Source organism: Wyeomyia smithii, chromosome 2, assembly GCF_029784165.1.
Source record: "Wyeomyia smithii strain HCP4-BCI-WySm-NY-G18 chromosome 2, ASM2978416v1, whole genome shotgun sequence".
Classification (NCBI taxonomy): domain Eukaryota; kingdom Metazoa; phylum Arthropoda; class Insecta; order Diptera; family Culicidae; genus Wyeomyia; species Wyeomyia smithii.
In genome coordinates, this window is record NC_073695.1 from 165,280,815 (window position 1) to 165,294,453 (window position 13,639).

At 38.2% G+C, this 13,639-nt stretch overlaps 1 protein-coding gene across 2 annotated transcripts in view; it reads left to right on the forward strand.

Moving 5' to 3' along the window:
* The window catches only part of LOC129721021 (probable ubiquitin carboxyl-terminal hydrolase FAF), a 77,367-nt gene that overhangs the window by 48,356 nt on the left and 15,372 nt on the right, over positions 1 to 13,639 (forward strand). For both annotated transcript variants that reach the window (XM_055673055.1, XM_055673056.1), the window contains exons 12-18: positions 9,456 to 9,573; positions 9,631 to 9,740; positions 11,575 to 11,926; positions 11,983 to 12,242; positions 12,308 to 12,537; positions 12,641 to 12,987; positions 13,046 to 13,309. In XM_055673055.1, coding sequence (XP_055529030.1) covers positions 9,456 to 9,573; positions 9,631 to 9,740; positions 11,575 to 11,926; positions 11,983 to 12,242; positions 12,308 to 12,537; positions 12,641 to 12,987; positions 13,046 to 13,309 — 1,681 coding nt within the window. The remainder of the gene's footprint in view (positions 1 to 9,455; positions 9,574 to 9,630; positions 9,741 to 11,574; positions 11,927 to 11,982; positions 12,243 to 12,307; positions 12,538 to 12,640; positions 12,988 to 13,045; positions 13,310 to 13,639) is intronic.

Below are 13,639 nucleotides of genomic sequence, written 5' to 3' on the forward strand. Positions count from 1 at the left end.
GCAGACTGGTGTGAGCGAAACTTTCTAACCATAAGCGTGAAGAAGTGTATGGTTATATCGTTCACTAGGAAAAGAATACCTGTCCACTGGGACTTTCGCATTGGAACTGAGGGGCTGGAAAGAGCTAAGGTCGTGAAGGATCTCGGTGTCTTGTTGGATTACGAGATGAGCTTTCGTGAACACTACGCCTACATTCTCAGTAAAGCCAGCAGAAATTTGGGATTTATTTTCCGATTAGCCTCTGAATTCCGTGATCCCTATTGTTTACGCTCACTGTATTTTAGTTCAGTGCGCTCCATACTTGAAACAGCAGCTATAGTCTGGACCCCTTTTCACAACGTCTGGATCAGCAGAATCGAGAGAATTCAAGCGAAGTTCGTAAGGTACGCCTTGCGATTTTTACCCTGGCAAAACACTAGCGATCTTCCATCTTACGAAAGCCGTTGCCGCTTGCTGGGTATGGATACGCTGCAAAAGAGGCGAAAAACCCTGGGGACCATCTTTCTGGCCAAGGTCCTCCCAGGAGACGTAAGTGCATCATGAATTATTGCTCAGATTAATTTAAACATTATTCCTCGACCACTGAGACAGCGAAGCTTCCTGCGACTCCAACAACATCGAACTGACTATGCACAGCACGAACTAATAAGACATATGTGTTTTCTGTTTAATTCATGTTATCATTTGTTTGATTTCAATATTAGTGTTAGAGTGTTTCATGATCGTGTAACAAATTTTACCTTCTAACCATTCTTAGTACGTAAGTGTTCATTTAGACAAATATGTCCGTGAATGTAAATAAATAATAATAATAATTTGTTCTTTGCGAGCATACACCAGCTGAATATCCGTTGAAAGCAACGCAAGACAATCATTCGTCCCTTTGGCACGGCGGAAGCCAAATTGAGTATCTGATAGTAGACCATTTGATTCGACCCAATGGTCCAAACGACGGAGTATCATTTTTTCCATCAATTTCCGGATACAGGACAGCATTGCAATCGGCCTATAAGAGTTGTGATCAGCGGCTGGCTTTCCCGGTTTTTGGATGGCGATTACCTCAACTTGCCTCCAATCCTGCGGTACAATGTTGTGCTCTAGGAACTTATTGAACAAGTTCAACAAGCGCCTCTTGGCAGTGCCGGGTAGATTCTTCACCCAAGTAACACACGTTGTTATAGAACAGTTGGGATAACTCCTCTAATACAACCTTCAGTTATAGATTTTAGTCTCTGGCATCTCTTTCTTACATGCGTAGTAAATCGCAATGTCGTTCTTTTTTTCTTGGGTAGATCTGCACTGACCCAGTGCAATAAAGAAATTCGCGATTTCGCGGGTCAGAATTCTCGACTTTGTCGACTTTGTGATAAGGTCGTATGTCTAAAGGTAAATAAAACGAGTGAGAGTTATATCCCTTATACTTCATAAGCACAAATCATATCTCACTCGTTTTGTTTACGTTTAGACATACGATCTTATCACAAAGTACTCCAGAATTCGCCATAACAAAGCGCATGCGTAAATGCGTTGCTATGCCATCATTTACCCAGCGCATGCACAAATGTATTGTTACGCGCAGTGCAACTAGATCGATAATCGTCTCGTCAGTGGCACTTTCAATCAATTATAAATTGATTATAAAAAGCAATGTACAACCTTTGAAGATGGATTGATTCTGCAGCTTGAATATTTAAGTTGTTTTCGCATAGTTTCAACGTTATCTAGACTTAAAATATAACAAAGCTAGAAAACATGGTTAAATATACGGTAACACAAAATGAAATGATATTGGTTGCACTGCAAGCGTTTTGTTTATCTTTTTATGGCACATTTTGACCCACCTCGAATAGTTTTATTGAAATCGTTCAAATAATTTAAATAACAATTTGATCAAGTAATTTCAAGTCAAGTAATCAAGTAATAAGGAAAGAACTTTGCAGGTACGTACTATTTGTTATTAGGCGTGTAATATTGAACTGGTGCGGCTGTCCTGGCTGGGCATTTCATACACAGTTTTTCTAATAGTGTAAACATCTGGAAGATAACTTGAAAACAAGTGCCATCATGTAATAGTTATTGTTCGCTTGACCCATGCTTTTGAAAAACATCTCCAGAACCAGGAAAAACCGAGCTTTTTTTCGAAATGTGGTTGAATCACTGATGAAAAACAACTTCTCGCAAATGATGTATTTTAAGTTGCTTTCTGTGCAGTTTTGATAACATCATTAACACAAGTTACAGACGAGCAGCGGCAGTTTATATTCAATAATCTATATAATACAGTTATGCTGTAAGAGAACATCACGAGAATAAGAATAAAACAACACAAGTTTTCAATTGCGCCTCTAGTACTCTTATATGTCTGCTGTCATTGAGAATTCTTTTCTAACATGTTTTGTGTGTTACTTGGGCAGCATGTTGAATTTGATTCTAACTAGCGCAGGAACAGAGTCCGGACATACTTTCCTGGTAAAAACAAATATCCACCGACTTGAAGACTCCTCGCTTTCGTTGACCGTTATACGCGGCTTTCGTTGACCGTTATACGTGGCGTCGAGAATCAAGCCCGCGAGGAGGTTATATTTTTCAAGTGGTGGAAGATGTTGAATCGACTCAACAGCTTCTGTAACTATTTCCTCATATAACTTCCAATCGATATTCCGTGTGAGGTCATACGGAATATCAATTGGTTAGTAAGTAGTAATTGAAATTAGAATGGGCAAATGGTCGCTACCGTGAGGATTAAGGATTACATTCCATTTGCAATCCAACCGTAACGACGTCGAACAGAGGGATAGATCCAAAGCACTTTGACGTGCTGGAGGTTTTTGAACACGTGCTATTTCACCGTTGTTTAAAATTGTCATGTCGAAGTCATCGCAAAGGTTATCAAAGAGGAGCGGTTATCATCAGGGCTGCCAGGTATACAGATTTTTCTGTATTATATAGATTTTTTGACCACGATACAAAAATGATAAAGAATACAGAATGTATACAGAATTTTGATTTTTAATACAGTTTGTACAGAATTTCAGCAGTCGATTTTTTTAAGTTTCGGTTTGGAATTCTGATGTTTCATAAAGTGTTTGAACTAAAGAACTGGTAGGTCGGCCTAATAAATATTTCATCCGAACAATTCCGAGCATTGGTCGGGATTTCATTTGCGTGATGTCCCGGCTTATGTCCAATCACTATAGATTTGACGCGCATCTCCGTCGTGTTGGGCTCGGGGAGAGTGGTATCTGTGCCTGTGGTGAAGGTTATCACGACATAGAGCACGTTGTTTGGTCATGCCCTGTACACCGTGACGCCAGGTCCAAATTAATAGCTTCCCTGCAGGTCGAAGGTAGGCAGCCGGCTGTTCCTGTTCGTGATGTCTTGGCGAGCCGTGACCTATCCTACATGTCCCTTGTATACGTTTTCCTGAAATCCATCCACGCCCCAGTTTAGTCCTATCCCCTTCCGCCTACATCCAACCAAACGACAAGAACACGTCAAGACCCCGGATCCGGAAACAGCAATCAGATCCGCACGATACTCTCAAGGCCCGATGGAAACAACCCAATATGCCAGTCCGTAATATCTTGGCCCAGCAGCGGAACAAATTTAATATGCTGCTTACCCATGGCAATGAAAACCATCAAACAGCAAACCTGTGCTTTTAATGAAAAATATTCTAGCTTTAAGTTAGATTTAGTTTCAGCTCGTAGTCGGCAGCGAGGATAAAAAATTTGCCTTTAGTTATTAAGATACTTTAGAAAGTAAGCTTCCAGATATAATTGGCGCCGTTAAACATTGAATTGTATTTGTGCCGTGTCAAATAAACTATAGAAAAAAAAAAAATTCCGAGCATCAGTTTTCAGTTTTTAGAATGCGTTTCCCACATAGCCGCTAAACTGCCCGATTCGCATAAGGCAATCCACGGTTGGCGTTTCCCTGCTTGTAAAAATCTAAAGTAATATTTTATTATTTAAAGGATTGCCACTGCAATTCTAGAGCAACTGATCGGACAACGTTGGTTTTTTCACGCTTTTCGATCCGGGTTGCATCCAAGTTGCGATCTCTCGAACATACCTGAGGCTGTCAAAAGTTGAAAACAAACTGAAATCAGCTGATCGCAACTGTCTCGTGGATTGTTTTCGTGAAAGAAAAAGAGAGCAATATTTTTTCGGTTTTCACAAGCAGACTGTTCCGAATAGGAATTTGTACAGGTGCGAGCAGGCTTCTGTTTTCTTCGTCCAACGTGGAATATCAGCCGCAATGATTGTATTTATGTTGTATTTTTGTATTGAGCTATCATCGGATATCACCTCGACTACATGATATCGCGGATATCATGTCCGAAAACCAATAAAAACCAGATTTGTAGCAGTTGGCAACACGACCCAAAGACATTTGACGCAACCCTACAAATTTCAAAATTCGCGTTGCATGCGAAAAAGAGCGGAAATATCTTTGCTCTTGTCATCCCACACATGTTGACAATTCCATATGAGCGTTCGCGTTGGTGCGAATCAGAGCTGACATCTTTACCCTACACTGAAAAAAAAAAATCGCAAACCGAAGTGTAAGACACTTGATTTTGTGCTGTGGAGCGAAACGCAAGTTAGCCGTGAGATAAAGAGGCGGATAGCAGCCGCAAACAGGGCCTTTTACGGACTACGTAACCAGCTAAGGTCCCGCAGTCTGCAAATCCGTACTAAACTTGCACTCTATAAAACACTGATTCTTCCGGTGGCTCTCTACGGCTATGAATCATGGACGCTGAAAGAGGCTGATCGGCGAGCTCTTGGTGTTTTTGAGCGTAGGATTTTGCGTTCAATCCTTGGCGGCAAACTAGAAAATGGTGTTTGGCGCAGACGCATGAACCATGAAGTGTACCAGGCATACAAATCGGCGGATATAGTCAAGCGGATAAAACACGGCAGGCTTCAGTGGGCTGGGCATGTAGCGAGAATGCCGGATGAGCGTCAAGCGAAGGCTATATTTAGCAGGAATCCCGATAGAGGTCGTCGACTTCGAGGTAGACCCCGCACTCGTTGGATGTGTGCTGTCGACGAGGATGCACGCGAAATAGGTGTTAGGGGCGATTGGAGGATAGCAGCCCAAGACCGAGGGACATGGCGACGCATTCTGGATTCGGCACTGGATCGATAATCGGTCTGTCGCCTTAAAACTAAAAACTAAACTAACAGCGAAACGCAAGTCCACTTAGATATGAAATGTTTCATCTATTAGCACAGAAGTAAGTGGAATCCACTAGGCAGTAACGTGTCGATTTTTTATAGTGTAATTGCATTTCTCTTGTTGTCTTGTTTTTACTTTGACCTGTTTTTGTTTTCTTCTCTTTTCAATTATCGAAGCAAATGTCTAACCATATCACCTCACTGTAGTGTGAACTCTCGAGGTGATATCCGATATCATCTGGTGATATCAGGTGATATGCTGCGTAGTCAGAACAAGGCATAAGCGGGAAATTGTCTTTTTTATTTCTTCTGGACATCCAACATTTGGCTAAGCGTGAAAACTGTGGAACAAAAATACCTGATTCGATTGCTTCCGAAGGAAAAAAACACGGTTATAGACCTGAGTTTTCTTTCAGAAATTTCAATCAACCTTCTTACGGTTTCAGGCAAGGTTTAAGGTTGGATTCCAAGCCCAGTTACTCCAAATCCGAGCACTTGTAGGCAGACGAACAAAATACAGATTTTTTTAGGGGTGCATACAGATTTTTTAAAATAAAATCTGGCAGCTCTGCTCGACCAGCACAGTTCATCGTTTTCACCATGGGTGCTCTTTTGTTCTTGTAATAAAATATCTTGCGTAAACATTTGTACGTCTTCTAGGGTTGATTAGATATGGACACGCGTCGTCGCTCTCGCTATCGATAGAATCCCCTTATATACACCCATAGGCTATATGATCGCATTACTTACCATGGTGAATCCTGAACCAACGTTTTCTCTTCCCGACTAACAAAAAAAATCTTCCTGTGATCTTCGTGGAAAAGCAGTAGTATACCCGGTCTCCGAACAGCAATTGTACCAATTAAATATCTCTTCCATCTTCCCACCTGATTGCAAAGACGTGGCCAGTGTCATTGAAAAAGTATTGAGTCACTTAAACTTGTACAACGAGAATAGTTGGTCACTCCCAGTCCCGCTCAGTTCACTGTGGCATTTTACTGATTCGGATCAATCACGGAGTAGCAACCATTGATATGTGCGATCAGTCAAGCTAAGCTAAGCTTAATAGAAACTGATTGGGAAACTCTTGATTATCTTCAACACAGTGAAAAAGGATGAAGATACGTATATTTGGTTTTATTCTAAACGAATACTCTAAAAGCTGGAAATATGTTTCTTCTTCAAAAACAATTTTTTTTTTGTCAAAAACAAAATTGGAAAGAAAATCTTATATAGGGGTACTGGGGGTAAGCCCGGCCCCCTAAGGAAAATGATTCTTTAGTAGCACTTGATGGCGAATATTGTTATATTTCTTCCACAGAATCATTGCCCAGGTTGTTTCCTACAAGATATGAAGGTTTTCAGTACTTTCAAACTGTTATTTTACAAGGAGTAGTGAAGTTTTGAAACTAGGATAAAAACGACGTTTAGCAATCAGTGCGGATGAAACCGGCACCCTTTGGGGGTAACACCGGCACCTAAGTTTGTTCATGAATTAACTCAAATAACCTGAACCAATTTGAATACGGAAACCACTGAATGAGAGATCTTACATTTATGTATGTTACTGTTGAATTTGGTTGTTGTCGGTTAGCTGGTTCTGGGCAGATTGCCGAACAAGTTCCGGTGAACATTATGTATAAACAATGAAAGAATTTGATACTCGGCAAGCCTATCATGTGGCACTTTAAATCATATTATTAACTAGTTTCATTGAAGCCAGGATCACATTGACCACACCCGAGCATATTTCAAATACCACCGAGAAAGCCGTCAGTTTTGTGACTTGATTCAGTACATTTGACATCTCTAATAACCCTTGGAATCATTCATAAATCACAGAAGAGCTTGAGTGCATGGTTCTAAGTCGATTAATTAATTTTTTTATCAGCGAGACATCGGTAATAGATGAGAAATATGTGTCAGTAACATTCAACTAGCCTCAGACCATGTCAGGCTTACCTCACTCACTGGGTGACGGTGTTACCCCGACAGCACACATTTTTTTAAAAAGAGTATTTCTACAAATTTATCGCTTTAATTTACCTCATATCGAATTCCTGTGATTGCTAACAATACAGGCAATAAATTGTAGAGCAACGAAAAATTATTTTAGTCTTTTCAAATGAATAAAAGCTTAAGTTTCACTCACGAAAAATTACATCCGTTTACGCATCAGCATCAGTAGCGTATGTTTTGTTTATTATTTTGACGTTTGACGTTTCACGGTGGCTTTGATGTGTCTTAAAATGTCTAAAATATTAAATACCAACACTTCACATATTTTAAAACACAGTTAATTAGCGTTTTGTAGTAAAATTCTAGGGGTGACGGTCTTACCCTCAGTGCCGGGCTTACCCCCAGTACCCCTAGGCTTTTTAATGCAAAATTGTTCTAAGCCTCATCATGGAGGACTGCAGTCTACATGAGCACTGATGATGGTTATATGTAGCAGCCGAAATACGTACGTGTCTGCGGACGGTATAAGAGGGTATTCGATCTTTATGGCAGTAGAATTAAATGGATACATGCCCTATTCTCAATATTCAATTCTATTTTATCATTTTATCGTTTTTATACAGGTTTAATATTTAAGGCACATTAGTACGAGAATTACGTCTAATGACGAACTAAACACCGATAGCACAAAGGATTTATATCCATAGCTGAAGATCACAGAAGGACTGGCAAGTCATTTCTTTTTATACAAATGAAAAGTAAAATGACCTGCTCTTGTCTATGGTCTAATTAACAATGACGGCTCTGCCGTCGTTTTATTGTCTTTATCTATATAGCGTAACTTAGGGTTACGCGGAATAATTTTTCAGAAAGTCGTATACCACACTACTAATATGCTAGAGAAGAGATTTATTTTAGAAATAACATGATATTGCATAAACAGTAGCGGAACTAGACCGACGGAAAATAAGCGAGAATAAAAAAAAATGATATTGCATAGTTTTCATCGATGAAACGATTTGGTATAGTTTAGAGTATGTATATGACGTAAATGTCATTCACAGATTAGCAAACCAATGCAAATCTTTTTTTTGTTGATACGTTTTCTGGCAGTGGTGGGCACTATTCCGCTAATTCGCTAATCACTAATTAGCGACGCTAATACTCAGTTAGCGATTTAGCGATTTCGCTAATTTTTGAGCTGGTTATCGAAACTGTTAGCGTCGCTAAAATTTTGGTCTTCGAAACGCTAATTGCTAATTCGCTAACTTTTGTAGAGAAGCGACAATTGAACTATTTAGAAAAACTGTGAATTGCTCATGGCGTACGTGCTTCGAAAGATGAACATACTTTACTGCGAAAATTATTTTTGTCAGTTTTTTACCCTAGAATGGAGTTCCAATTATCGTACAAGCCACAGCAGCATTTTGAAGAACAAGCTCAAGGTCGGGATTGAGTTTTGGGCGCACCAAGAACTTTTGTAAATTGTAATGCGCTTGAAATTATGACAACTTTGGTTCTACTGTTTCGATTCAGATAATAATTGAAATTCCTAAAATATCTACCGTAAAGCGCCCTATTTCTGCGCGGTTCCTAATTCTGCGCACTTCATATTAAAATGCTAAAAATATATCAATTTAAAGCAGATTTAAAAAAAAAATGATGTTTGGGAGTGATTTCCTATATATCAATCGTAAACTTTCTGCTTATGTTTCCTTTTTTACTAAACAACATCAACATTTTGATACTATGTGCGCAGAATTAAGAGCCGCGCAGAATTAGGGCGCCTCATGGTTCTTTTAATGCAAGCTAAATAACTTCTGTTACTCCTTGTTTTTACAAAACCAAGTAGGAACACCGTTTTGTGAACCTCTTATTGTAAATAACTCTAGAAAGTAACTATTTTCGTTTGTTTTACTACAAAAGATCAAAGTGGTCCAATAGATGAAAAAAAAAAAATTTAAAGTGGTCCAAATCTTACAAAATACGAGCAATATATATAGCGATACATACATATTTAGAAGTTAGCGATAAGCGAATAGCGAATGTTCCGCTAATGTGGGTTTAGCGTTTAACGTTTAGCGCTTAGCGAGCTAAATTTTTCGGTTAGCGGCTTAGCGGTTAGCATCGCTAAATTTTCAGTTGGCGGTGCCCACCACTGTTTTTTGGCAATAATAATGTTTGCAAACTAGAGTTAAATTTCAATTGAACGTTGCATTTATACTTACACTATTTAGAATTTAGTATTTATAATAACTTAACATTTCTGCACTGCTGAATTCAAATAATATTGTTTTCAACTTTCTTCAGGACACAAAATATACGCTTTCTTCATGCGAAAAGTCTATTTTCGGTAGAGTTTTTTACATTCATCAAAAAACTAGTTAGTTTACCACAGCTGCAGAGAAGTGAAAAAATTGAAAAACTGGTAAGCTATACAATGGATTAATTTTGAAACATGTTTCTAAAGACTCACCTATTTCAGCCACCATCCGCTGAGGAACTCTCCCTACAAAGTATACAGCTAGCATCACAATTTTTGTTTCATTCAGGATTTCGCGCGAAAAAAACTATTCGCGGGATGGCTATTGACTGGTAGGAATGCACTGTATTTCATTTTATCTTCAATTATACTGTAGAATGTGAATAGCACTGAGATACTGAGATAGGTTTTTTAGTTTCTGATTTACTCATTCTATCTTTTGGTTACTCAACACGATATATTTTAGCGTTTTCAGGCCAAATAATCTGAAAATATCTATATAATATTGATCTACCATTTCTGATTTGACGTGGGTTTTTGACGTATTTGGCTTAGTAAACTAAGGGATCATTCATATAATACATAACGCGCTTAGAGGTGGGGGAGTATTCATCGAAGCGTTACACTGCGTGTGGCAAACATGTAAAATTGCGTTACGTGGGGGTGGGTGGTATTGAAAATTGCCAAATTCCGCGTTATGTAATATTTGAATGGTTCCCAAGTAGTTTTCACAGGTGATTTTTCTAGGCTCAAGAGCAATCTTTCAAACAGACGTATGCATTTTGGTATAGGTTTTCATTTCATAGCATTCAATGTAGTGTAGCTGTACCTTTGGTTGTATGACAAAAAAAGCTGTCTGAGAATGAATTATAGGGAATAATTCGAGCCTTTGGCATCCCTATACCGAGTAACAGTGAATGACAATGAACTCATGTCCTGGGCTCAAATTAATTTGTGCCCGCTGTCAGCAGTAAGATGAAGATGTATGAAAAGAAGCGGTGATGTGCTATCTCGTTTACACATATGTTGAGATGTTAGTCCTTGAAACATAGCGTGATGCCAAAGGGGTGGAATAAGGCAATCCACGACACAGTTGCGATCAGCTGATTTCAGTCTGTTTTCAACTTATGACAGCTTTATGTATGTTCGATCCGTTCGATCGGTCTCAACTTGGATGCAATACGGATCCAGAAGCGTGAAAAACAAATGTTATCCGATCGGTAGCTCTAGTATCGCGAGTGCCAATCCTAAATACAACAATATAAAATCACTTTTGATATTATTGCCGACATTAAAAGATTTCGGTTTTGGTCGTGTTTTGATTTTGCAGCTTGAAAAACAGCAACAATAACAAACGTACAAGCAAAAAAACGTCACCCGTGGATTGCCTTATAATTGCTTTGTGAAAATAATACACTATACATTTTTTCAACTGCAAAATTTTCAAATAACACTAAATTTTAATTTACAAAAAAAAGAGTTGAATTTTTTTATAATTTTTTTCTCAAGAAACTTGAATTGTTATAAATTCTTTTGGTAAAAAGTTTACAAATATTCTCGAAATATATGCATTTTAAAAAATTGTGTGAAAAGCAACTTTTAAGTGAAAATTTATGAAATACAACTTTTAAGTTCGAAATTGATCCTTTTCTAAACTGAATTTTTAATAAGAAAATGATTTTTATTTATCCTTCCTGGACTTTTAACCAAAAATTTTGCTATAACTTCAAGTTAAAAAAAAAATTAAAAAACTTCAACTTTTTTTTTGTAAATTACAATTTAAAGTTTATATAAAAAAAATTATAATATTTTGGTAAAAATTGTTCTTTCACGGTATATATATATTTTGTAAACCATTATTAATCCCTACAATTCGTTTCCAGACAGCTTATCTGTACAACCTTCTGAGCTACATTACTTTGAATACAACTTTACTAAATACTTACGCGGTCGATTAATCTTTGCGTATTTTTAATGCATTTGACATGGAAACGCTTTTGAGTGTTCCTTATTTTTGACATTCTTAAATTTGTAGTTTACATTTTCGGTCTTCGAAAATCAGTAAAATGAGTTAGGTATTTTTGTCTTAGTGCATTTTTGTGATCGTATATTATTTCATAGATTAGATCACGATTTAAAGATCACTATCTGGTTTCTTTTTCCAAGGTATGAAACATTGTGTCAGCATTTCCGAACATCAGCGGTTGTTAGGCAATGGTTCGCGGGAAATGTACTACTCGACCCGCCCACAAGGCTAAGTGAATACATCCTTGCAGCACCATCGCCGGAAATTAGATCCGTGTTTGGAAAGTTAATCGTATTTTTCTGTCACTGTGCAGCAGAAGACGATCCTTTACCTGGTTATGAAGGTACTAACCTATGTGAACAAGTGCTCATTGCCGTACTATCATTGCTAAAAGGGGATGTTTCGGATTACGGCAAACATTTACCACAATATTTTAATTTATTTAGTCTGTTTGCCGGGCTTGGAGTACACGAAAAGCAGCAATTAATTAGGGTAACTAAATTAGCATTTGATTACCTTGACCATAAAAAGAAATAAATGTATTTTAGCTTAATGTTCCTGCCATTTTCATGAAAGTAGTTCTGGATGAAGGTCCAGGTGGTCAAATAAAGTATCAGTATCCGGATCTGAGTAAACTGCATCACGTCGTCTCGCTTTTAGTTCGCTCATGTGATGTATCGAGTAGATGCCAAAATTCCGTCAGTGCTGCAGCCGTAAAACCAAACATCTATATTGATCCGCAGATTACTTATGATACGTTAATGCCGCTTTCACCAGAGTGCAATGAATATCTCTTTAATAGAGTAAGGTAGGGTTGATTCGTCAATAGAACTTAAATTTGTTTGTTAAAAAACTATCGCTTTTATTGTTCAGCTATGTCAAACGACTGATTGAGGACACCAATATTGGTGAAGAAGGTGTCAAACTTTTACAGTATTGTAGTTGGGAGAACCCTCATTTCTCTCGGTCACTACTTGCGGAATTATTATGGCAATGTGGATATGCGTATTGGCACGATATGAGACATCACACAGAACTGCTACTTCACATACTGCTTATTGAAGATTCTTGGCAGAACCATAGGATACACAACGCTATCCTGGGTAAGTTTTTTGCTGTGTACTTGGAATTTACAGATATATCATCGGAAATTGACTTTCAATCATTCAAATTGTTGAACTAATTCCATTTCTCACTATCCTTTAGGTATCTCAGACGACAGAGAAGGATTGCTAGATATAATTCAGCAAAACAAAATGAACTACCAAAAACGCGCTTATCAGTGCATAAAATGTATGGTCCAACTTTTCAATCGAAGCCGGATTGCATTAAACATGCTTCATAACACGGTACAGTTGGGACGTCAGTGGGCTCTTGCTGTAGAATGGTTGCAAGATGAGCTCGATCGGCACAGGGGATCAGGCGGACAGTATAATTACAATTCATGGTCACCCCCAGCGCAGAGCAACGATAGCACAAACAGTTTTGTTCTTGAAAGATCTCAATCTGCCAAAAGTGTACTACAGATGGCTTTTGAGCTATGTCCCGAAGAAGTATAGAAATTAATTAGCATCAAATGGTTTCGCACTAACTTTTTTGGCTTGTTCGCAGGACCAGGAGGATCAGAATGAACATGAACTGGAAGAAAATGTCGAGGACGATCAAGTGGTTACATTGGCAGTAACCTCAGCCATAAATGACACAACGAAACATGTTTGTATACAGAAGCAACCGTCGTCACTAAATGCATCCCGTGAAGGAAATCAAAATTCTAGTCCCTCTTCAGTAACTAATGTCAGTAAGCTATTATCTAAAGTAAACATTCATGCGGATATGGAGTGCGATTCGACGGTGAAAGCAAACCCTCTTAATATGGTAAGATATTTCATATAATGTATATAGTTTGACATATTTGGCGAAGAGCTATAATTTCGTTTCGAAAATAAGCTTATCAAATACGGTGCGTAGAGCAATGTTGCATTTACAATTCGTCTGAGCTTCAAAAACTGAACAGCAATGATCCGAAAAACCAAAAACATCTATTAGAGCATCAGCTGGACCGGTTTAAATGCTCTTCCGCACATTCCGAGAGGATCACATTCCATTTCATCGCTATTGGATGTTATCCTCGTATTTTGAATCAATTTTATACAAACCAATTAAAAATAGTTATGCATAAAATTTGTGTTTTTTTTTTTCTTCATC